We start from the raw sequence: 22,772 nt of genomic DNA, 5'->3' as shown, positions 1-22,772 counted from the left end.
TGGTTGACATTATCAGGTCATTAGCAGTTCCAGCGATTAAGCAGCGAAAACCCATGCAGTTGGTGGCTGCATGGATCTGCAAAGAGGGCGTTGTAACTATACGCGTCCCGAGGCTGAATCTCGAAGGTCGACCGTTCAGGCGACTTTCCTGTGTCAGCCATCGCCGCTCCGAATGATCACTCCCCGACGGACCTCGCCGGAAGTTCACAACTCAGCTGCACTTGTACAAGCTATTCAGATTTCGATAAATCCGCACGCATCTCAGCGAACAGGACCATCACCGAACACTGAAAAACGTTTAAAACCTCCGTCCTTTACGAGGCACAAATGTCGCAAGCGATTTCCACTGGCTCTAACGGACTTCACGTGCCAATCCCGCAGGCTACACGATACGTACCAGCGAAATGGGTTACAAACCCCAGCAAACTCGTGGAGATGATGGAAGAAAACGTCGGAGAGAAGAAATTCCGGGTCGAGGTCGGACAGTATTACGGTCTCTCGGTTACGCACTGACTTCTCCCTAGATGCAACACAACATATACAGTATACGTCTGGAGCCGGATATCCACGTCGACCTAGATGGGCTCCTGCTTGACCTACTAGGGAAGAGACAAGAGGGACGCAAACGACTGGGTGTATTGGGAGACCAATGATGGAACTAGTAAAGTCTTCTCCCGCGCCTCTGTGGAATTGTTTCAGAGGCATCTATCTTCGTGAGCTGTGATCATAGAGCCTTTGTTCTTTTGCTGTCGTAGCACATTAATACATGTAGTCTAATGAGCTGCTCATATTTCCGACCGCGCTTCGTGGTTTTTGATGGCATCCAGTTGTCTGCAGAGATCTTGAGACGGTCTTCGAATAGTTGGCGGTCTATTACCTATAGGTATCCGAGCCAGAGGGTGATATATCGTTGGCTTGTACTCGGCCTAGTCACACGTGCTAGCTATCTTGAGTGCTGCTAGAACAGGTCAGACCGACCTGTTCGCATAATCTCAAAAGATCAGCTCACTGTCATGTCAGCTTTGCGAGTAATGTGCGACATGCCCATGCGATGGTCTTTTGATCGGCCGCAGACAGCGCAGCTCGGGTCCTTGTTGTATTCCACTTCTGAAAGTGGTGTAGTTGAGGACATTTATACGACTTTCGACCTGTCGTGGTCTCTTCCGCTTTGCCTGTGTGGACAAGGGGCTATCTGTAGCGATACCGGGGAGTTGACAGATTACCTCGCCGGGCCAGCGGTTACTTAGTTATTGTTCATTAAGCGCGGATCTTTGAGCACTCACTCTCAGTGCGGCCAAACTTAGGCACTCGATGCCCCATTGCTGTCGCATTCAAGGTAAATACGCTTGTAGTGATGAGAACACATGTAGGAAGAGGGCAATCGGGAGAATTTGTTTACAGGCAGTGCCTTGGCGGCGACGCCCAAGGCCCACCACACGGCACGACTTGTCGATGACGAACATATGCACTCACCAGGCGAACTTGGGATAGAAGAGACAAAGTGGATACCAATGCATCTCAATTTTGTGTACTAGATATCTTCGATCGCTGTGTTGCGTTGATTGTTTCTAAGATTGCCACTCTCGGCTACGAGCCCGACTCGATCCGTCTCATGCCTCGGGCATTCTCAGCACGTCCCACGCGTTTCCTTAGCACTCTACAACTAATCATCAAATACCTATGATGTATACCAAGACACCCAATAATCATCGCATCGAGCTTCCTGTGGCGGTGGAGCAGATTATTCATGTGGCGACAGCATCGTGCAGGGTTGCCGCCGCGCGCGGTATGTATAGGGATGCCAGGGGAGTGGTGGTGTGACTGATGTGCAGAATGTGGACGGGTAGATTTGGGGTGCAAGCAGCTGCCATGCGTAGGTTGTGGGTACGGGCGTAGGCTGCATGGGTAGTGGCGCCGAGCTGGAAGTCGAACGGCGATACCAACATTCAAATACTTTTCGTAGAATCGAGGAAACTTTGGGCGAACTTCTGTGTGAATCACATCTAGACGCAGTTGGATAGCCTCATCAATTTGTCCACGATGTGGGGCTTATTACCGTTGGTTGCTGTCCACTCCATCCACTGGTTCTGCGATAAGGCAGAGCGACGAGCCACTCACAAGTTCCACTTTGCATACGCATACCCTACGCACAATTACCCTAGGATTTCGAGACATCGTATGCGTCAGAGACTGAGCTTTTTTCTGTGGGTGACCGCAACGGACAAGGCTGCAGCGTCAGTGATAAAGGTGTTGTACATACTGCTCAGAGTTACGCGCATTCTCAAAGGCGATTCAGCAAGCACTCACTGTTGTGCGATGAAATAGCCAATCACTAGCCGCGCGCTCAGCCATTGCGCCACATAACACCTTCCCTACGCATAAGCAACTTGATTTACGCTCAACGCGCTTCCCCGTAGAAGCAACTCTTCCCATTTCGAAGAACGCGCAGCCGCGCACCCAATTTGACGACTCCATCCACCGGCCAAAATGGAGTAAATAGAGCCCACAGTCTATGGATATACTCACATTCACTGACGGACGTAGTCCAACCGACACAATCATTCAGTTGGTAGTCCCGAGCTGTGCTGGGGAGACCGTACGTCTCAACGTTCACCGTGGTGTTCTCTGCAAGAGCTCGGGCTTTCTTCAGAACGCGATAAAGCCGGAGTGGACGACTCAAGAAGAGAACGTCGTCACTCTTCCGGAGGATTCCGCGAACACGGTCATCGACTACATCAAGTGGCTATACTACGACAAGATAGCAATCAAACTTTACGAAACTGGAAACGACAAGCTTGAAAAAAAGGCCGAAGAAGCGGAGAAAGTGTTCTGTCTACTCGCCGAAGCATACATCTTCGGGGAGAAGATCATCGACACCGAGTACAAGAATGCAGTAGTGAAGGCCATATTCGACGCCCAAAGGAGTTCGCGCTGGAGTATGGGACCAGAGAGTGTCAGCATCGTCTACGAAGGCACACCTTCAGGATCTCCTGTTCGGCGCATAATTGCTGACAGATTTGCGTACTCAGCCTACGATGACTCAAAAGACGGATATGGCTGGATGCAGTTTATCGACGGATATCCGCGGGAGGCTTTGGCTGATGCAATGAAGTTATTACTCTGTCTTCGTAAATCGGACGGCAGACCTGAACCTGGCGTCGAATCGTACCTTGAGTAAGAGTAGGGCTAAATGCTTTTCATTGTGAGATCATGGCTCTCGAATGGCTCGAGCTTCACACTTGAGGGCTTTCCAGCACGTACAATCAATGGCCTTTCTCAATCGGGGAATTTATCTTTGTGAAAGTCTGCCTTGCTTCTTCTACACCTCACTAGGCAACACCCCCCATCTATCATAAAACGTCCTCTTGACCTCATCACGCAATACATCGTTCGCTTGGTTAATCTCCGCCATCTTCTCAGTAGCTTTCTTCTTATCGGGTCCCCGACAGCGATCAGGATGCCACTTCAAACTCATAGCACGGTGCGCTTTCTTGACATCAGCGGCTGTGGCAGTTCGACCAACACCAAGCACGGTGTACAAATCTGTGGCGGGTTTGATACCTTGCGGAGGCGGCGTGACTGGGCGTTCAGATGACGATGGTGGTACATAAGAGGTCCTAGGTGGAGCGCCGGGGCGGAAAGAATAAGAAGTATTGGTCGGGTACGAATCAGACGATGAGTAGAATGTATAGCTGGGTGGTGATGAAGAGTACGAGGGGTGACTCGACTCTGCAGTCCAACGCCGATAGCCTGAATGTGGCCTGCGGTCTCTATTACTGGAGGAAGACCAGCTGTATGCATGGTTACGAGGGTCATAAGAGGATGAACGCTGCGGGCCAGAACCTCTAGCAGTATATCTATCAGAGGTTTCTCGCGATTGCTGAGCATGGTTCTGATAGTCGTAGGCAGAAGGGATGTAATCCGGACGGCGATAGCTCGGCGTACTCCGATCCTCCGCGTGTTGCCATTGTGGCTCCCGGTCGTAATTCTGGTAGTTGTAATGAGAGGGGATGTACTGAGGAGCGCGATATTCAGGTACACTTGGTATGCTCCAATCTTCTTCAGCTTGCGTTCGCATCTCTGCAAATATGCTGTCATTGTCGTCAAGAAGACTCCACATCATACCGGAGAACCCACTAAAAGCATCGTATCCACCGCCATCTCTGGCTCTCCGTGAGCTATGCATCGGCGGGTCGTCATCATACGAGAGTGGAGACGATGAGTACCTATGGTGCGCTCTACTCGCTTGATATAGCTCTTCTAGGTATCTTTTCGAGATGATTGAATCTGCGTTGAGAACACGCTGGACGTATTTGAGGCTGCGCTCAGAGGCTTCGTCGATGGTGTAGCCCCTGTTGCGGCAGTGGATGTAATAGCTCTCCCGAAGCTCTTTCTCTTCTGCATGTCTATCCATGAGGGATGTGTAAGCGAGTAGCTCCTAGAGAAGGGTTTACTGTGCAGTCTGAAGTTGAGGGTGGAGAGGCCTGCTCTGTGTAAAATTGATTGACCGTCCAAATTGGCCAGATACTTATGAAGTTGGTGGCGCACTGTATAGATCGATGCTACTTCACAACGGTAGTGTAGTGAACGGCACAAGTTGTCATTGTAATCGAACCCAAATTGGCTTGAAAATGACTTAGGTAAAGGGTTGTGGTGCTCGGTGAATAGCATTCCTACATCAGCCTTACATTGTGGATCCTCTTCCCGCACGTATTGTGTACACATATCGTACATACCCCGATCCCTCCTCACATAGGAACAGGCGTCAAATGTCCGTCTTTGTCGTACTTCGCCTTGAAGAACGTGTAGCTCAGTGTAACGGTCTCAATACCCTTCATGTTAATATCCTTTGTAAATTCAGGATCGATGTAGAAGAAGACGGGCATGTCCACCGTTTCCCCAGCATTTAGTCTCTGCTCTTCGAAGCAAAAACATTGGATCTTGCTGAAGTATGGGGCGACCTGACCTGGTGTGACAGAATATGTAGCTACGCCAATGATATCTTCTGACGATTTGTTGGTCGCGGTGTAGAAAGCGAGGGCGGTCTCGCCGGGGAGGACTCGGACTTCGCGTTGTTGAGGAACGAACTTCCAGGGTAGGACGTCGGATACGGAGCCGTTGAATGTGATTCGGATACGTGGGTGGTGTTCGACGGGCTTTAGGCGCTCGGAGGGATCGACGGAAGTATCGCCGCCGTGGGCCGCTGACTTTATGGGCTGGCCTCCCCAACCAGTTTCCTGGCAGATCTATAGAATTCGTGAGATTGGGTTCTTGTCGACAAAGTGATGATCTATGACCATACCATCTTGTAAAACGGTACTGAGCCATAACTAAGCGCTGTGAAGCCTATTATCACACTGAAGACATAGTTCCTATACTATGGTCAGCAATTGCCCTTTCTGCCAACAGGATCTTGCACATACATGACTGTGCGATTCTTCATCTTATATTGCGCATGCATCTGGTCCATTCTTGGCACGGTGCCATGCTGCCGCGCGGGATTTGTGCTGTTCATCCATCTTCGTGCGGTCAAGGCGGGATTGCGGGCGCGCGGTATCCTATTGAGCGAGCGAGAGCATGATAGGCAGGTCCAGGATCCCAGCGACCGTGAGGGAAGTTGTCGTAATGGCGATGCGGCAGACATATTGTATTGTTGTGTTGTAAGAGTCAACGAGCCAATGGAGGAAACCTCGGCGGAGTGATGAGCAATGGAAGTTCGCCGCGGGATTTAGCCCGATTGGGAACGCGTCTTAGCGCAACCTTGGAAAAGTCGCGAGTGTTTGCGGACGTCATCTTCGACACTCCCAGCACAACCATTCTCATGACACACATTCGTCGTTTCTTTCCTAAATTTGAAGTCGCGATCCCTGCCAACAAACAGCACAATGTCAGAAGTCCTCTGCGGCGTCTGCAACGCAGAGCCCAAGAAATACAAGTGCCCGACTTGCGCGCTTCCATAGTTCGTTGCCATTTGTGATCTCCTAGATCTACAATACTGATCGCGTACAGCTGCTCGTTATCATGCTTCAAATCGCACAAAACAACACATCCCGACACCACGTCAGTCGCCCCAAAGCCAGCAGAGCCAGCTCTCCCACAACCACCTCCTCCCGCCCCAGTACCGCGCTACCTAAAGCAGCGCACCGACTTCTCCGTATTAGCAACGAATCCGAAATTCCAAGCGCTACTCAAAACACACCCAACACTACTCCCGTCACTCCAACGCGTATACGCCAAGACGATAAAGCCAGACCCCGAAGCTGAGAGCCGGCGGCGCATGCTTGAACGGAACGCCTCACGAGGAAGAGGCATGAGGGGAAGGGGCCGAGGAGCCTGGAGAGGTGGACGTGGAGGTTTTAATGGAGGGCAGGAGAAGAAGGAGGAGTACTGGACCCAGAAGAAGGGAGACAAGGACGCGATGGAGGAGTTGAAGGGTATAAGAGAAGGAGAAGGGAAAGAGGGAGAGAAAGATGCCATGGCCGAGTTCGTGGGGTTGGTCGAAGAGCTCTTTGGGCAGCATGATAAGGATGCGATGGAAGAGGTCTGATGCCCAAGCCAAAAACCCACGACATCGCGACAAGCATTCAAGAGCGAATCTCCAACGACGAAAAGGGTCACTTGCTAGCAGGCCACGACAGCTTCAATGCCAGAGATACGGGCCCTTCGAACAGGTAGCCATGATATATTATACGTCGCCAGCTAGCTAGCACGTATACTTGATATCCAACTCCACCTTCGGCACACCCTCGAAATCCTCCGGAACCACATACGAGATGTTGTAGAACAGGTGATTCCTCAGCGCCGTACCGTACGTCACATTCTGCTTCACCAAACCCTCAGCATCGACCTCAATGTCCACACACGGCAAATCCTCGAACCCCGTTATGCGTCTTCCGGTTCCCAGCGTCCAACTCGGGGGCACATTCGACAGCGCAAACGTGAAGATATCGCTTCCCTCCTGCGTCCGGTTGGGATAGCTAACAGAGAGATGGTTTGGCGAGGCGACAGCGTGGATCGAGGACGCAGACGGGTAAAGGGCGAAGAAGGTGTTAAGCGGATAAGGCTTATGCTCCTTATCACCTGCCCAATGAACAGTAGCAGGAACAAACTGGTCCCCTCTGTTCACATCCTCATTCACCTGTTGCCCGCCAATCATCAACTCTTTGCTCACCCAACTGGACGCGATCCTCGGTTCACCTCCTTCCAGCTCATCCCAAACCGTTCGATTCAGCCACCTCGGCTCACCAATGAAGTCCCTCGTCGTAAACGCCTCTTCCACACCCGCTGGCAAAAGCTCCTCCACATCCCCTAGGATAAGCGCCATAGTCGCCCCTTGAGCGACATCAAACAGTAAATCCCCCTCCATCTTCTTCGGTTGGCTCGTCCGTTCCCTGCCCCAAAGACCCCACAGTACCAAGGACAAGACAGAAGAATGCTGCGTGATATCCCTCGTATACGCCCTATCATACGGCCCTACCACATTTCCCAAGTACCCATTATAGTGATCCGCCAAATCACCCATCATCCTCGGCAGGATATACTTCGCAGCTTTCGTCATACTTGAATTACCAACACCGTATTTGATCTGTGCACCCATGGCCCAGACATCGATCCCGTAGTACGTAGGCGCGTTGTACTCGCTAACCGTCTCCGCGCCTTCTCGTTGGAATAATTGTAATATCTTTTTTCCTTGGTCTTCCGCGAAAGACGTGAAAGTTGAGTTGGATCGACGGGTGCCGATGTATTCGCACAGGAGAGCGCGCATCATAGCTGGGTTTGTGTAACCAATTGTTAGGTTATCGTCGATGGTGGGGTAGGTGCCGTTGCGGCGCATACTGCCCACGGCGGCGATTTCGAGCGAGTCTTCGATGGAGGTTATGAGCGAGGGTGGGAGGAGGGATGAGAATTCGGACAGGATTTGGATTAGCTGGGTGCCGATGAAGTCGCGCCAGTTGGGGTCGTAGGTTGTCTTTTTGGGGAGTTTTATGTTAGTATGGAGCTTGGAGGGAGTGAAGGTAGATGTTTGGGGACGTACGTATATCTTTGGTGCGTATAGTCCCGAATCAGGCGTTGGATCTGGTTCATCGGGGGACAATTTGTATGTTCCGTACCATGGAGCGTCGAAATCATCTGTCATTTGGCAGGCCAGTCTGTTTTCATCGTCAGTCTCCCGCTTCTTTTTGTTCGACTCTCCTATGTTCGAATGATACCTACATATTCCTGATAGAGGCTTCTGCATGCTTCACATCGTCTCCCTGGTTTCTGTGCAATAATCCGGCTACATACCACGCTGTGAAGCGAACAGACCATGCTCCCTTGTCGGAGTACTGGATGAAGTTGTAAGAGGCGTCATAGCGGTTGTCTTGAATGTGCATAGACCAGTCGAAAAGATCTTGGGCATCTTATTGAGACGGTTAGAAGACATGTGTGTGTGGAGTACGAAAGCATCATTGACGTACTAGAAGAAAGTACTGTGTTACTACGTTTTGGTACTGCAGCACTTGCATGCGCGGCGAGGCATGCTACAACGAAGCTGATTGCCTTCATCTTGAACTACAGACGGTTCAAACGCATTCAAGAGCTTCGTTATCTTCATCACATCGTCGACTTATATACCTTCCAAGATTCTTGCACGCCTTAGCCGGATAATTGCACCCGCAATCAAATATCTCCGCATCGTGAACGGCGATCTACCCCAGACTTCAAGTATTCGGTGCAGTGCTCGCCGACAGGTAGCCTCGTGTGTTCTAGTGAAGCTTGGAGTGCTTGGTAGGATCAGGTAGTCGCATGTGTAGTGTCACTTCTTGTTGCCGCTAATGACGCACCGGGAAATTCTCCCGGATATATTCCTCTGGGCGTTAATACTTCCGAGGCTACTCGCATACGAGCCTTGGAACTGGTATTTGACTCTTGGAAAAGGTATATTGAGGCAGAACGACGCGTATCGCGGATAGGAATGTGGTATCGTAGAATCAACAGTAGGTTACGTTGTGAAATGTTCCAGCTCTTTCCTCAATCTTACCTATCTTATAATCGAGAACTTATACCGTCTCGATATACCTTCTGACTTCCCAGTCAGTCACGGCTTCATCCCATAGCCTAATCTCATGTTGCCTGGTGCCGCCAAAGTGGTTCACAAATTGATCGCCGAATACCTCTCTCGCGACACTTTCTTTCCTCATGAACCGCTCTGTGGCCTCCTTCAGGCTCTTGGCGAGGCGCTCGCCCTTATCCGCCTCTCCGCCAACATCTTCGCCCTTGCCTAGAGGCGGTATGCTGATCTCCATCTTCTTCTCAATACCTCGCCAGCCGAGAGCTAGAATGGCAGCGAGAACGAAGTGCGGGTTTGTATCTGCGCCTGGCACGCGCACTTCGAAGCGTGTTGCCTTACCAGAAGAGGTAGGAGGAGAAATGAGGCGGATGGATGCTGCGCGATGTTCGAGACCCCATGATACGGTGACGGGTGCCCAGAAGTTCTCTACCAGCCGTTTGTAGCTGTTGACATTGGGTGCGAGAATAGGCATGATGTCGGGGAGACCGTCGATCAAACCAGCGAGGAAATGCCGACCAAGGTCCGAAAGGTACGCGATGTCTGAGTATGGCGCATTCTTGTCCTCTTCACCTCGGTAGAAGAGGTTCTTGTTTTCTTTGTCCACGATGGAAACGTGCATGTGACCGCTGTTTCCTGGGAGGCCTTCGCGCGGCTTTGCCATGAAGCATGGTGTTATGCCGTACTTCGACCCGAGAGATTTGACGACGAGTTTGAAGAGGGACGCTTTGTCCGCCATTTGCTGGATCTCGCCAAATTCGAGAGCCTATGCTATGTCAGTCTGCTTTGCCCGTACCCACGAGTTGATATACCCACCGCTTCAAAGACGCCCGGGCCGGACTCAGTATGCCATCCCTCAATCCCACAACCAAACTGGGCGCATGTGTTGAAGATGCCGTAGTAGTACTCCTGGTTGTGAACAGGCCGCGTGATGCTGTATCCGAACATGCCTTCGGTAAGACTTGGGAGCGAGTTGACAGGGTTGTCGCGCAAGAAGGCGGCGGTGCTCGACGTGTTCCTCTCTGAGCCATCGTGGCTCTGGGGCGCGCGGAATTGGTAGAACTCGTACTCGGCTACACAGTAACACATCAGCTTCATTGACGACGCGCAGCACCCGCTCTTCAACTGGCGTTGAACTCACCACCAGCCATAGCGCCATAACCGTTCTCCTTCAGCTTGTCCACGGCGCGCTTCAACAGACTCCTTGGGCATGCGCTGAGGGTGCCCTTGGTGTCCGGGTCGTGGAAACTGATGAGGAAGAAAGGCACGTTGTCCTCCCATGGTATCCTCCTGAAGGACGTCAGGTCGGGAATGGCGAGCAAGTCGCGGTATCCGTTCTCCTTGTTGGAGATGGCCAGCTCCTTGAAGTATGTCTGGTCGTGCATGTCCCATCCGAAGATGACGCTGCAGAATCCGAAGCCCTCGTTGGCTATGCTGAGGAACTTTTTCTTGGCCATGAGCTTTCCGCGCAAGACGCCGTCGACATCGATGCCCGCGACCTTGACTGCGAGGTCATTTTTGAGGAGTTCGGGCAGTTGCTCGGCCGTCAGCTTGGAGGCATCGAATTCGGCGGCCATGGTGAGGATGGAGGGGGCTGGACAGATGTAGCTGTTGAAGCGTACGAGTGAAAGGAGCGTCGTGTCGTTGGTAAGAGATATCGCGTCGCAATCAGGTTTGCGCGGATAGAGAGCTTAAGGGCCCAGGGCGTTTAGGATGCGATAGGCGGGACAGCTGGGGTGGGCCAATGAGGGGTTATCGGGATGCGGGCTGCGATGCATCCAACGACATCATAGCCTGGCCTTGCATGCGCGTACAGGCTATATCTTGCATAGTCACGCGTGTGTGTGCTATCTCTCCTACGCGACACCTCGACACCCTCCCAATGCGACAACATGAATCCCTATGCGACAACGTGATGATGCGCCGGCATACAAGAGACGGGCAAGCACGCACGTCATCCATCATGGCGGGGTAGTGGCCATACTTCATCAGCCCTGACGTGTAACAGCGTTTGGCGCATCCATGCCGTGTAGGACAGATGTTAATTCGAGGCTGCTATCGTGCCTTCGCCCACCGCTCCTTCGTCGTGTGCCCAAAGATGACAGCCGCCAACGCGATAGCCCGCCCTTATCGTAGTCTATCAATGCAATGGGCCGATTTCGGGACCCTTGATGTTTGAATGACTTGCGCGCTGTCCGAGACTACCCGTTCGTCATCTCCATCTCCTCGCACTCTCGATTCCGACAACGCTCCTCATACGCCAGCCCGCACTGCAAAGTCCGATTCATAGGTGAGTGTGGAGACTGGAACTGTTTGCGCCTTTGGCAAACCTTCCCCATTCACAGGTCCGCGTGTTGTTCTCATGACGCTTCCTCTAGCAAAATATTAGTCATATCTCACAGCGTCCACAAAACTTTGCCTCACCCTTCACATCCATTGACCGCAATACAGCACCTTCACTACACTTCTATCAGCACAATAATCAGACCAAACATTCAACATGGGTCGTCTTGAAGGCAAGAACTGCATCATCACCGGAGGCGCTGGGTAAGCACCGATCCCGCACGTACCACGACACATTTCCTACCAGCATTTCTTTTGCAGTCATCCACCCTTTTGACCATGTTTCATTACTGGCTTCAACGCCGATTTGTACATTTTCCAGCGCGGGGAACAGCACATACAGGATCATGCCGCATACCGCAACTACCTACTGACAATCACTAGCGGTATCGGTCTCGAGACTGCCATTCTCTTTGCTCGGGAAGGCGCAAATGTACTTCTTTCCGACATTTCCGGTCCAGCTCTGGAGAAGGCTTCGGCCAAGCTGAAAGAGATAGTCCCAGAGGCTAAGAAGGTCGAGACTAAGATTACCGATGTTTCCAAGGAGGCCGATGTGCAGGCTATGGTTGAGCACGTGGACTCATGGGGTGGGCTGGATGTACTGTTCAACAACGCAGGCATTATGCACTCAGACGACGATGACGCTGTCAACACACCCGAGAAGATCTGGGACCTGACACAAGCCATCAACGTCAAGGGTGTATGGTTCGGCTGCAAGCACGCAGTCAACAGCTTCAGGAAGAACGGCAAGAAGAAGACCAGTGTCATCAACACCGCTAGTGTTGTCGCATTGGTCGGTAGCGCAACACCTCAGCTCGCATACACCGCCAGCAAGGGTGCCGTACTGGCCATGACACGCGAGTTGGCTATGGTTCACGCACGTGAGGGCTTCAGGTTCAACGCGCTATGCCCAGCACCGTTGAAGTAGGTTTACTCCCAACCAGTATACTACTTATGATATACTAACAGCAACAGCACACCGCTCCTGCAAGATTGGCTCGGTGACGACCAGGCTAAGCGTCACCGTCGCGAAGTCCACTTCCCCACTGGTCGCTTCGGTGAGGCTATCGAGCAGGCACAGGGTGTCCTATTCCTTGCCAGCGATGAGAGCAGCTTCGTCAACGGCACTGATTTCGTCATCGATGGTGGCATGACCAGGTGTTACACCACGCCGGACGGTCCACCCACCGAGGCGCCCAAGAACAACGCAAAGTAAGTGCGGGTTCGAAGGGTTAAGTTGTTGAGGGATCAGAATAGCACCAAGGCCCACGGACAGGGAATCGTGGCTATGAGGGATGTATGATATATGAGATCAAATCTTATGACGAACAATACCATCAGTGAAACACCTACTCTTCTTGCCGATCATGTTGTACGTTGGCATGAATTGCTTACTATTGCAGAAGTTGTGACAAGCTATTGAAGACTGATGAAGTCAAGAACGCGACTCATGCAGCTACCACAGAAGCTTATAGACGACCGTTCACAGAGGACTGCGCTGAGTGGCTACGGGACGTCTTCCACTGCAATCAACACTTCTTTCAAATTGCCCAACAGCGTAAGTAAGAAACTCTACGCAATTCGTTCGGGATTGTCTGACCGAGCGTGAGTATGGGAATTGAAAATGGGGTGGAAAAGTGATTCGTTCGGTGAAGTATGCCCTTGACGCCTGCAGTAGTTTCAGATGACTACGCGTCTTAGCGCATCCGCGTTGGGATGGCGTTTCAGGGTCCAGGCGGCCAGGATCGGACTTTCTTGGACCACGCGACATCTGGTCAGACCGTCATCGGCAACATGGACCGTATTACCGCACGCGCTGACAACGACTTCAATGTCGCCTTGTATGGCGCACTCTGGATAGCCGCACTCTCTTTCATCTGGATTACTTGTCGTGCTGATCCAGAGGAGCCTGTCAAGTATGAAGTCGACACACCTGAGCAGGCACGCAAAGGATGGAAGGGCCAGGTGCTTGAGAAGCCGCAATTAAAGGTACACATATACTCCCTATGTTTCGATCTCGGTAGCTGACTTCAGCAGGTCCCGGGCTCTTCCTTGATCCAATGCTACGCTCCCGCGACTGGTGAAGCCCTCGGGCGCATCAACCCCTCCACGGCCGACGGTATTGACCGCGCAATCGCCAAAGCCAAGGCAGCCCAGGTACAATGGGCTCAGACAAGCTTCCTCAGGCGACGAAAGGTGCTGCGCACCATGCTCAAGTTCATCCTGGAGAACCAAGAAGAGATAGCGCGAGTCGCATGTCTGGACTCTGGCAAGACCATGGTAGACGCGAGTCTGGGCGAGATCCTGGTGACAGTAGAGAAGCTGAGGTGGACCATCAAGCACGGCGAAAAGAGTCTCAAGGCTGAGAAGAGGGACACAAACTTCCTCATGATGTACAAGTGGAATGAGGTTGTTTATGAGCCGCTGGGCGTCGTTGCGGCTTGCGTGAGCTGGAAGTAAGTGCACAAGGTCACTGAATCTCATCATGGCGGCTAACAGTCTTCTAGCTACCCCTTCCACAATCTCATAAGCCCCGTCATAGCCTCCATCTTCGCCGGCAACGCCATCATCGTCAAAGGCTCTGAAGCAACTGCCTGGTCCTCGTCATACTTTGCTTCGATTGCTACTCGCGCCCTCGAAGCATGCGGTCACTCGCCGGATATCGTCCAGTCTGTCGTCTGCTGGCCTGACGTCGCCGATCACCTTACTTCGCACCCGTCGATATCACACATAACCTTTATTGGATCACGACCGGTAGCCCACCATGTCTGCGCATCGGCGGCGAAGGCATTGACACCAGTGTGCGTGGAATTGGGCGGCAAAGATCCGGCGATAGTACTGGATGACCTATCCAACAGCGACTTCAAGCGCGTTGCCAGTATCCTCATGAGGGGCACATTCCAGTCTGCAGGCCAGAACTGTATCGGCATCGAACGCGTCATCGCCCTACCCAAAGTCTACGACCGCTTCATCGAGTACCTCACACCCAAGATCCAGGCGCTCCGTCCAGGCTCCATTCTCAACAACACCTCAGACACACCCATCGACATCGGCGCATCGATATCCGACGCGAGTTACACAAAGCTCGAAGAGCTCATCCAAGATGCCGTCAACAACAGCGCCCGCCTACTAGCAGGTGGAAAACGCTATAGCCACCCCGATCACCCCCAAGGCCACTACTTCACACCCACCTTCATCGCCGACGTAACCCCAACCATGAAGATCGCACAAACCGAACTCTTCGCCCCCGTCTTCCTCCTCATGCGCGCCGAATCCGTCACAGACGCCATCACAATCGCCAACAGCACCACCTACGCCCTCGGCTCCTCCGTCTTCGGCACCTCGACCCGCGACCTTGAACTCGTCGTCCGCTCCCTACAAGCCGGCATGGTTGCCGTCAACGACTTTGCAGTCTACTATATGGTTCAGATGCCATTTGGCGGTACAAAGGGTAGTGGCTATGGGCGCTTTGCGGGTAAAGAGGGACTGAGGAGTCTGTGCAATCAGAAGAGTATTACGAGGGATCGGTGGGCTTGGGCGGGGATTAAGACGGCGATTCCGCCGCCTATGGATATTCCGTTGAGAGGGGAGGGCGCGGGGGAGAAGGCGTGGAAGATGGCGGAGGGGATTGTTTGGTTGGGGTATGGGGATTTGAGGGGGAAGGTTAGGGGGTTGAGGGGTGTGTTGGGGGTGTAGAAGATGGGACACACATGCCGTATACCAGATGTGTAGATGACATGTATACATATAACTCGATCTCATCGTTTTCCCATTGAAGTTTTGTACATATACTTCCTCTTTGTGCCTGTGTGCAAGTCTGGCGATTCGTTCAGAGGTTTGCTTGTCGTAATCGACCCAGGGTACTGGTCACCATACCACAATCGCTGTGAGATCAGCTCCTCACTGTCGTATTTTGATCTCCACACACTCCCCACCAACGTTGCAAATGATAGTTCCGACGGGATATCCTGGCCAGTGGTGCCATTTCTGTCCATCGTATCGGTTGAAGTTTGCCTTTGCCGCTTGAACAACTTCTTCACACATCGCCGTGATGGCTACCAAAGATGTAGTAATTGGGACTTCGATCTGTTAGTCTCTGACTTCATACAATCAAAAGGAGGGGTTGAGTTTTACCACCATAGAGTTGTGCGAGAGCGAGAGGGAGCTGGCAGAGCGCTTCCAGACGTAGAGAACCAGAGTTCATCTTCGTGTTTTCCGGGTTGTTGTAGGTAGGATGCGAAACTTTGAGTTATCAAATGGGAGGTCGCTGAGGTGATAAGATCTATGGCTTGTTGGTGGCTTTTAAAGAAGCTGGGGCTAGTGAGATGTGAGTGGTTAGTGGTGAAGGTGAGCTGAATGGGTTACACAGCACAATGCCCTTGCGATGATTATAGAAGAGACTTTAGTTGCACAGTCAAGTGCCTTAATTACAGCTTAGGCATAAAGAAGTATTGACGCTTATCCCTATTCTTGTCTTAGGGTTCATTTCGTCAAAGAAATGTATAGCCGTATCGAGGAAGACTAATCTGACACAGCATGACGGGAGGATGCTGAATCAAGAGCACAACCAGTTCACCTCTTCTCTCCTGCTCACTCAAGTACCAGCTTCATCTCAACGTTTCCCGAATATTTCTCCTCATCGTTCTTCGAGCCATTCGCTCCCTTGGCGTATATTTCCGGTCTTTGACTGACCACCCAACTTCCTGCCCAACTTCTACAAGCGATCCTGGGTACCATGTTAGCAAAAAGGTCGTGATATAAATTATAGTATGGTAGTTTACTCACCTACCACTATTCGTGCCACTTCGATCACAATCAGGGGTGGCATTACAATGGCTAAGACGGGAACGAGGAGGGATATTTCGATTGCTTTCCTCGTTTTGCTGGTCATGCGGGCGCTTTCGTGAAGTCTGCAGTAAGCTGGGGGGTTGACGTCGTCGCCGTTACAGGAGTTGTTGGATGCCATGGCCTTCGGTATGAGAGAGTACTGTGGTCGAGATGTAGAAAATCCGGGAGTGTGGGTAGAATGTTGATAGGTCAAGGCGATGGGAGTTTTGTGAGTCGGTATTAGAAATTTCACGAGCGGTTAGGAATAATTGGTGAGTAGCAGGTGGTGGAGGTAACCAGAACGATGACCGTGGAGATAGCGCTGATGTTGTTTTAAGAACGAGGTCCGGTTTGGAGAAAGAGCTACCATTCATTACTCTTCCAATCCACCTTCCCATTCGTGACAGATCCATCCTTCCGCCCACATCTTCGTGTCAACTGACCACTCTCCTCAGACCTTGTACCGGTTTCTAAACAGATACGGTAGCATGAAATTGAGATCGTAGTCCTTGCTCTTCCAAAGGTTCTCGTGCTTTCCGACCATATTTTTTATCTCCGCGAGCACAATTCCCCGGTAATCGTACATCGAATCTAATCGCCACGACCAAGCTCTCAAATCATTTGCGCCTGTTTCGTTAGGTCTCTGCGATGACCATGCAGCGCGGAGGTCGAACTTGGCGATCAAGTACCCTATTCTGACTGTTAGCTCGTTCTAAAGGGACGTTACTGCGGGCAACTTACACGATGAGCCGACATCAGGATACACGTAAAGCGATAGCTTGAGATCTGACATGGCGAATATGGATGGCAGTTCGCTTAATCTTGGAAGCTTGTAGTCTAACTTCCGGTAGTGCCGATACTTCAGTGTTGCGTCGAGGTTTGATCGCTTGCTGAGCTTTTGTGCTAGTGTTTCCATGTCTTTCATGATGCATTTCCTGTCGCGAGTAGTTGCGCATACGACGAGCTGGCAAAGATTTGGCGGTAGGAGGTCGTCGTCGACATGAGAATAGTGCACCTCGAGCTCCTTTAAAGCAGTGAAGCCCGCCGGTACCATATCTTTAGTTGAAGCGCTCTTGGGGGCGTGCCAGCAGCACGTTTTGAGGATGGACAGCGTGCTCGCATGCTCATGTAACTGTTGGAGTAAATGCAAATGATGAGCTGCCGCCCAATTGTCGCAATCGCTATGTCGTAGGACACGCAGTGATTTGCAAACAGATACAGCTTTTGCAATGGTCGTCAAGGAGCCCACCCACCTTCCAAAGTCAAGCACCTCGACCGGGGATGAATGAGTCGAAGCTATTATTGGCCATGATTGCATTGAAGCTCCTAGCTCTGTAGCAGTCATGTGGTTCATATTATCGTCTTCTGCATCGTTGAAATCGCTTCCACCGTTCAGGATCAGCGTCTCGAGTACCGGTAGCCGGAACAGCGGGGCAACACACGGCCATGATATGGTCCGAAGGGTGATCTCTAACGTGGATAGATTATTGGTCCATTGCGGTAGTGGAGAACCTGCTGCCAGAATGCCCCGAATGGGTTCGAGGTAGACAGGGAGTTTGAATGTGTTCCCTTTCTTTATGGTGTTCGGAGGATGCAGAGCACGAATAGAGTGTATCTTTGGTTCCAAGCTCAGTAACAGAGCAATGGCCAAGTCCGGTCCATACGAAAAATAATCGTAAGCGAGACGGGGGTGTTGTTCGTGAAGCCGATGAGCCCAGGTATCTTTGTCCAATTTCTGGAGGCATTTCCGCATTTGCTTGTGGGTTATCCTGATAGAACCCTGAATAGTAACCTCGCGAAGATGCTCAGCTAACTCAGGCTCCCGCACCGCGGTTCTGAAGTACTGTCGAACTTGCATGCTTTCGCCTCCATTTTGGCTGAAGGAACTGTACAGGGCTGGTACTACGCGCTGACCGATATGTTTGTTGACGAGGGTTAGTTGGTAGAGAGCCCCTTGCGGTAGGTAGCTGCAGACGCTTGACAGGATCTCTTGTGGCAGAGACTGGAGAGGCGATATGCTTTCCTTGGGAGCTTGACTATCCATGATCGTTTACGTTGAGGAGAACGGTTGGTGAAGATCAAGTTGTTCTCATGCGATGTTTCCGCTCGGCTTTTTGACTGGAGAAATTGTCCATGCGAAACTTTACATCCCCTCGTGGCGTAACTGGACGTGCGTTGAACGACCATATTTCAGAGGCGGCAAATGCTCCTGCGTATTTCACTGTGATCTCCGCGGTCTGAGCCATAGCAGCTCTCATTTTCTTCCTGGTGAATCGATTCGGGAGTTCTGGAGGCCTTCATGGGTTCCTCAATTGAGCGATTCCGGCGTGGCATGTAGCAAATGAGTGGAATAAACCACAACGTGACGTCAAGTCACTCAGTACCCGTCGCAAAGGTAGTTTCTGAGCATTGGCCATCTTCCGAAGCAGTTTTTGACAACGAACTTGTATGCGTTGTGATCCTCTTAGCCTTCTTGAGTTGTTTCGTTGCGCCCACTGGAAACCGCTTCTTTCCGCCACAAATGAGACAAGTAATGACGAGTACATCTGCCCAAGGCTTCTTACCGCCTTTGCTGGGATTTTCAATGTTTTGAGTAAGAGTGCGTCCAGGAACAAGGACTGTATTACAACTTTTGCACATGGAGCGCTTCAAGTCGACAGCCAGCCGTAGCTGGCCTTTCCGTGATACCTGTTGAAGATCGGATCCGAGTTCGAGTGCCAACGGCGAAGGTCGCTGGGTCTCGATCGATCGATCATCTTTGTCTTGTGCGACACAAGCTGCGACGTCCTCTTGCGTAGCCGTTTGCAGCGTCAGATATGTGGCTGCTTGGTAGAGAAAAGTCGAGCGAGCGTGCAGATGCTTGTTCGGTATGCCCTTCGTCTTTGGTGCTTTGACCTTGCTCATAATGCTGTGCTGTATTGTCGTCTGGCCTTGTACGTAAATTACGGTTTCAAAGATAGATGATGGAAGATCAGAGGATTTGGCAGTAGTGGGTCGTGATTCAGAGCAGTCCGTTTGCAGCCTAGCGCGCGCCCAGCAAGGCGCCCCGAGCTTTTTACCTCGACATGAGCGACCGGCGACCGCTCTTGTCCACCGCCCACCACGAACCTCTCAAGCCACAGCAACCTCGTCGAATTCGCGTTATCGTGAAATCGCGAAACAACTGCTGATCTCTTCTACTCGTAGCTCTTAGTATAATACCTCGCCTCGGTACCGTCGCGACTCCACTTTGTTTGGCAGCCTTACTTGCGACACGCGCAATCACCGACTCTACACACCACACACACTCTTACACGGACACATAATCCATCATGTCTCACGAGGAAGATCTCATCGACTACTCCGACGAGGAGATCCAGACGACTGATGCGCCCGCCAACGGCAGCGCAGCTGCAACCAAGGGCGGCGTCACCGCCGGTGATGCTGCAGGCGACAAGAAGGGCAGCTACGTCGGCATCCACTCGACCGGTTTCCGCGACTTCTTGCTCAAGGACGAGCTCGTACGAGCAATCACGGACTGTGGCTTCGAACATCCTTCCGAGGGTTAGTCTAATAATTCCCCTCAGCCTTATCCACCTACAAGCGTCTGTCCATCTACGAAACGAGCACTATCTGTAATGCGGCCTGGTCTGTCTATATTCGAGCAAAGTGGCGAGGGACCGAGTGCCTTCCGCTACCTACGAGCGTCGACGCGCACTGCATTTCGCAGGCGCACCGGTATATGCATCGAGAAGCCAGTGGTGCCTATTGGCTCACTACCGTGGTCCCGAAGGACTGGTTTCAGGGGGGGAGTGCATGTTGCGGGTGTACAGGAGGAGGCACACCACTGAGCGCATGGGGAGGATAGACAGACTGGCACGCGCGCTAGATGGAAAACCTCGGCTACACAAGATGGACGGACGCTTCGCTTCCCACGCTTCGTTTCGACCGTTTTAAAGACCATTCTGACATAACGTGTACCCTACAGTCCAGCAAGTTACCATTCCCCAGGCCATCCTAGGAAACGATGTCCTCTGCCAGGCCAAGTCTGGTCTCGGAAAGACTGCCGTCTTCGTTCTCGCAACCCTCCAGCAGATGGACGAGAAGCCCGAGCCCGGTACCGCCACTATCCTGGTCATGTGCCACACTCGCGAGTTGGCCTACCAGATCCGCAACGAGTACAACCGCTTCGCCAAGTTCTTGCCTGACGTCAAGGTTGGTGTCTTCTACGGAGGAACTCCCGTTCAGAAGGACATCGAGCTCCTTAGCAACAAGGACACTCACCCTCACATCATCGTCGGTACTCCCGGTCGTATCAACGCCCTCGTCCGCGATAGGCATCTCCGCCTTGCCAACCTGAAGCACTTCGTCCTCGATGAGTGCGACAAGATGTTGGACCAGCCTGGTCGGTACAAACCGTCTGTCCTGGACGACTTCCGCTAACACTTTGCAGATATGCGCAACGACGTTCAAGCCATCTTCCGCGCTACACCCCAGCACAAGCAGGTGATGATGTTCTCCGCCACCCTCAACAAGGAGGTGCGCGTTGTTTGCAAGAAGTTCATGCAGAACCCGCTCGAGATCTACGTCGATGACGAGAAGAAGTTGACGCTTCACGGTCTCCAGCAGTACTACATGAAGCTTGACGAGAAGGAGAAGAACCGGAAGCTTAACGACCTTCTCGACAGCTTGGAGTTCAACCAGGTCATCATCTTCGTTCGCTCGACTCTGCGCTGCTCTGAGCTCGACAAGCTTCTCCGCGAGTGCAACTTCCCCAGCACTGCTGTCCACTCTGGCATCAGCCAAGAAGAGCGGTATGTACTCAAATGTACCCCACTTGCTAGCTCAAAACTAATTCTTTTCTAGTATCAAGCGCTACAAAGAGTTCAAGGAGTTCCAGACCCGTATCTGTGTCTCCACCGACATCTTCGGTCGTGGTATCGACGTCGAGCGCATCAACGTGGCCATCAACTACGACATGCCCGACAAGGCCGATGCCTACCTCCACCGCGTCGGTCGTGCCGGTCGTTTCGGAACCAAGGGTCTCAGTATCTCGTTTGTGAGCAGCCCAGACGACGAGGCTGTCCTCAAGTCGATTGAGGAGCGCTTCCAGGTCGAGCTTCCTGAGTTCCCCGAGGATGGTATCAACTCGTCCACCTACATGGACAACTAAAATCCGCCCGGACGGAGTGACGGAAAAGGTGCAGGAGAGGGTTCTTTCTTTTGGACAAAAGTCACGATTGACCTTCGGTGCAATGAACACGTAAGCAACGGCGCAAGGTGGTTCTTAAGTTGGTGAAGACTGTTCTGAATTCCAGTCTTCAAGAGTTATTATCTCGCTATGAGAGGAACCAAAGAAATTGATATGCGAATCTTCTGTCCACAATAACTTCTTTTGCGCAACTGTGATCTCAACGTTCCGACGCTCTAGACAACGAGCACGACCATTACACTGTACCTCGTTCCTTTTTCTCCTACCTGCATTGCTTTGGCTGAGCACGACATCTTCTCGGCTCGGGCAATCGCAAAAGCAGGCCCAACACGCCCTGCTTCCGAAGAGTGCCGCGTGCTAAAGAAGAATGGAAAGGACATCGGAGTCCGAAGCTCTGTCTCCCTCAGCGTATACCTAATTATAGGCTTGTTGGTGCTCGAGCGTGGAGGCTAGAAGAGGGCTTTTCCCGTCTTGCTTCTTCCTCAACCACGGCCACTGCCGCAGTAAGCGACCATCATCGCTTCAGGGTCTGTAGATCTGTCGTCTGTAAAGGGTATATGCGCATTTTTGTAGAGAAAAGAATGGATGGCTTATGGATGGGTTACCGAACGCGTGGGACGGGAGTCGGGTGTGCTTGAAGTGTTCTTTCATGGTGTTACCGAGGGCTGAGACGGGGTTGTGTAGAGAAAGGCTGCTGGATACATGTTTGCTTGCTCTCGAGGTTGTGCGGGGAATTTATAAGCGGTTTCACTATGCGACAGACGTTCAGCCTCCTCTGAGCAGTGTCGAAAAGCTGTGGAGTTTCGTGTCAATGTTCCATTGGAAACGACCAGTCAGAACACCATACAGCAAACGCGAATGCAGATTCTAGCAATGGCTTGGTTTCGGAAACGACATGATCCTACCATGAGCTTGAAGGCTTCGGTATTTCGTGTTGTGCCCACTAGACTCATGTAATCCTCTTGAAGAACTTGTAGGATAGTCGGCCATTCTTGTAGCGAGGATGATAGAGTCGCTGCAACAGAGACTGTGCTTTACGAATGTAGATCAAGAAACAGCTTCTCTTCTCTAGATCGCAGGCCCCGAGCCGCATATCAGCTATAAGCAAGCCCCCAGTCTATATGTTCACGGGGAACATGTACCGATCTACAAGCCGATACATTACCAGAACATGACATAAGATTCGCTCTCCACTTGGTGTATACTACATCTGGCTATACTATGGGTATCGCATAGATTACTCATATCCGATATGAGCACAGTTGTTGGTGCGGCAGGTCAGCGGAGAAAAGCTGGCGGGATGCCTGCGGGTTCCATATGCTGAACGCTCTCACGGGCAAGGGCTGCTACCAAAGCTCATCT

General features: G+C 51.9%; 11 protein-coding genes across 11 annotated transcripts; 5 read left to right on the top strand and 6 right to left on the bottom strand.

The window, feature by feature from the left end:
• Positions 1-2,487: 2,487 nt before the first annotated feature.
• J4E86_005728 (uncharacterized protein) lies at positions 2,488-3,178 on the top strand (the record flags this gene model as incomplete). The annotated part of the gene is made up of 2 exons (XM_051446260.1): positions 2,488-2,492; positions 2,545-3,178. 2 exons carry the CDS (start codon positions 2,488-2,490, stop codon positions 3,176-3,178), a joined length of 639 nt encoding a protein of 212 aa, XP_051303027.1.
• Positions 3,179-3,319: 141 nt separating this feature from the next.
• Positions 3,320-4,414, bottom strand: J4E86_005727 (uncharacterized protein; the record flags this gene model as incomplete). Its single annotated transcript, XM_051446259.1, has 2 exons — positions 3,320-3,543; positions 3,946-4,414. The coding sequence occupies 2 exons, from the start codon at positions 4,412-4,414 to the stop codon at positions 3,320-3,322; spliced, it is 693 nt and encodes a 230-aa protein (XP_051303026.1).
• A 334-nt stretch (positions 4,415-4,748) lies between these two features.
• Positions 4,749-5,470, bottom strand: J4E86_005726 (uncharacterized protein; the record flags this gene model as incomplete). The annotated part of the gene is made up of 3 exons (XM_051446258.1): positions 4,749-5,246; positions 5,303-5,372; positions 5,424-5,470. The coding sequence occupies 3 exons, from the start codon at positions 5,468-5,470 to the stop codon at positions 4,749-4,751; spliced, it is 615 nt and encodes a 204-aa protein (XP_051303025.1).
• A 415-nt stretch (positions 5,471-5,885) lies between these two features.
• On the top strand, positions 5,886-6,547 carry J4E86_005725 (uncharacterized protein; the record flags this gene model as incomplete). Its single annotated transcript, XM_051446257.1, has 2 exons — positions 5,886-5,935; positions 6,010-6,547. 2 exons carry the CDS (start codon positions 5,886-5,888, stop codon positions 6,545-6,547), a joined length of 588 nt encoding a protein of 195 aa, XP_051303024.1.
• Positions 6,548-6,703: 156 nt separating this feature from the next.
• J4E86_005724 (uncharacterized protein) lies at positions 6,704-8,425 on the bottom strand (the record flags this gene model as incomplete). The annotated part of the gene is made up of 3 exons (XM_051446256.1): positions 6,704-7,969; positions 8,036-8,130; positions 8,287-8,425. 3 exons carry the CDS (start codon positions 8,423-8,425, stop codon positions 6,704-6,706), a joined length of 1,500 nt encoding a protein of 499 aa, XP_051303023.1.
• A 616-nt stretch (positions 8,426-9,041) lies between these two features.
• On the bottom strand, positions 9,042-10,626 carry J4E86_005723 (uncharacterized protein; the record flags this gene model as incomplete). Its single annotated transcript, XM_051446255.1, has 3 exons — positions 9,042-9,815; positions 9,866-10,122; positions 10,191-10,626. 3 exons carry the CDS (start codon positions 10,624-10,626, stop codon positions 9,042-9,044), a joined length of 1,467 nt encoding a protein of 488 aa, XP_051303022.1.
• Positions 10,627-11,549: 923 nt separating this feature from the next.
• J4E86_005722 (uncharacterized protein) lies at positions 11,550-12,608 on the top strand (the record flags this gene model as incomplete). Its single annotated transcript, XM_051446254.1, has 3 exons — positions 11,550-11,596; positions 11,777-12,316; positions 12,368-12,608. 3 exons carry the CDS (start codon positions 11,550-11,552, stop codon positions 12,606-12,608), a joined length of 828 nt encoding a protein of 275 aa, XP_051303021.1.
• Positions 12,609-13,186: 578 nt separating this feature from the next.
• J4E86_005721 (uncharacterized protein) lies at positions 13,187-15,088 on the top strand (the record flags this gene model as incomplete). Its single annotated transcript, XM_051446253.1, has 3 exons — positions 13,187-13,381; positions 13,430-13,848; positions 13,900-15,088. The coding sequence occupies 3 exons, from the start codon at positions 13,187-13,189 to the stop codon at positions 15,086-15,088; spliced, it is 1,803 nt and encodes a 600-aa protein (XP_051303020.1).
• Positions 15,089-16,670: 1,582 nt separating this feature from the next.
• Positions 16,671-17,273, bottom strand: J4E86_005720 (uncharacterized protein; the record flags this gene model as incomplete). Its single annotated transcript, XM_051446252.1, has 2 exons — positions 16,671-16,909; positions 16,961-17,273. 2 exons carry the CDS (start codon positions 17,271-17,273, stop codon positions 16,671-16,673), a joined length of 552 nt encoding a protein of 183 aa, XP_051303019.1.
• Positions 17,274-18,592: 1,319 nt separating this feature from the next.
• On the bottom strand, positions 18,593-19,123 carry J4E86_005719 (uncharacterized protein; the record flags this gene model as incomplete). The annotated part of the gene is made up of 1 exon (XM_051446251.1): positions 18,593-19,123. One exon carries the CDS (start codon positions 19,121-19,123, stop codon positions 18,593-18,595), a length of 531 nt encoding a protein of 176 aa, XP_051303018.1.
• A 407-nt stretch (positions 19,124-19,530) lies between these two features.
• On the top strand, positions 19,531-21,371 carry SUB2 (Suppressor of the cold-sensitive snRNP biogenesis mutant brr1-1; the record flags this gene model as incomplete). The annotated part of the gene is made up of 4 exons (XM_051446250.1): positions 19,531-19,762; positions 20,187-20,603; positions 20,652-21,012; positions 21,065-21,371. 4 exons carry the CDS (start codon positions 19,531-19,533, stop codon positions 21,369-21,371), a joined length of 1,317 nt encoding a protein of 438 aa, XP_051303017.1.
• Positions 21,372-22,772: the final 1,401 nt, after the last annotated feature.

The sequence above is a fragment of the Alternaria arbusti genome, assembly GCF_024043155.1.
Source record: "Alternaria arbusti strain BMP 1465 chromosome Unknown scaffold_6, whole genome shotgun sequence".
Lineage (NCBI taxonomy): Eukaryota > Fungi > Ascomycota > Dothideomycetes > Pleosporales > Pleosporaceae > Alternaria > Alternaria arbusti.
This window is presented reverse-complemented; position numbering and strand designations above follow the sequence as displayed.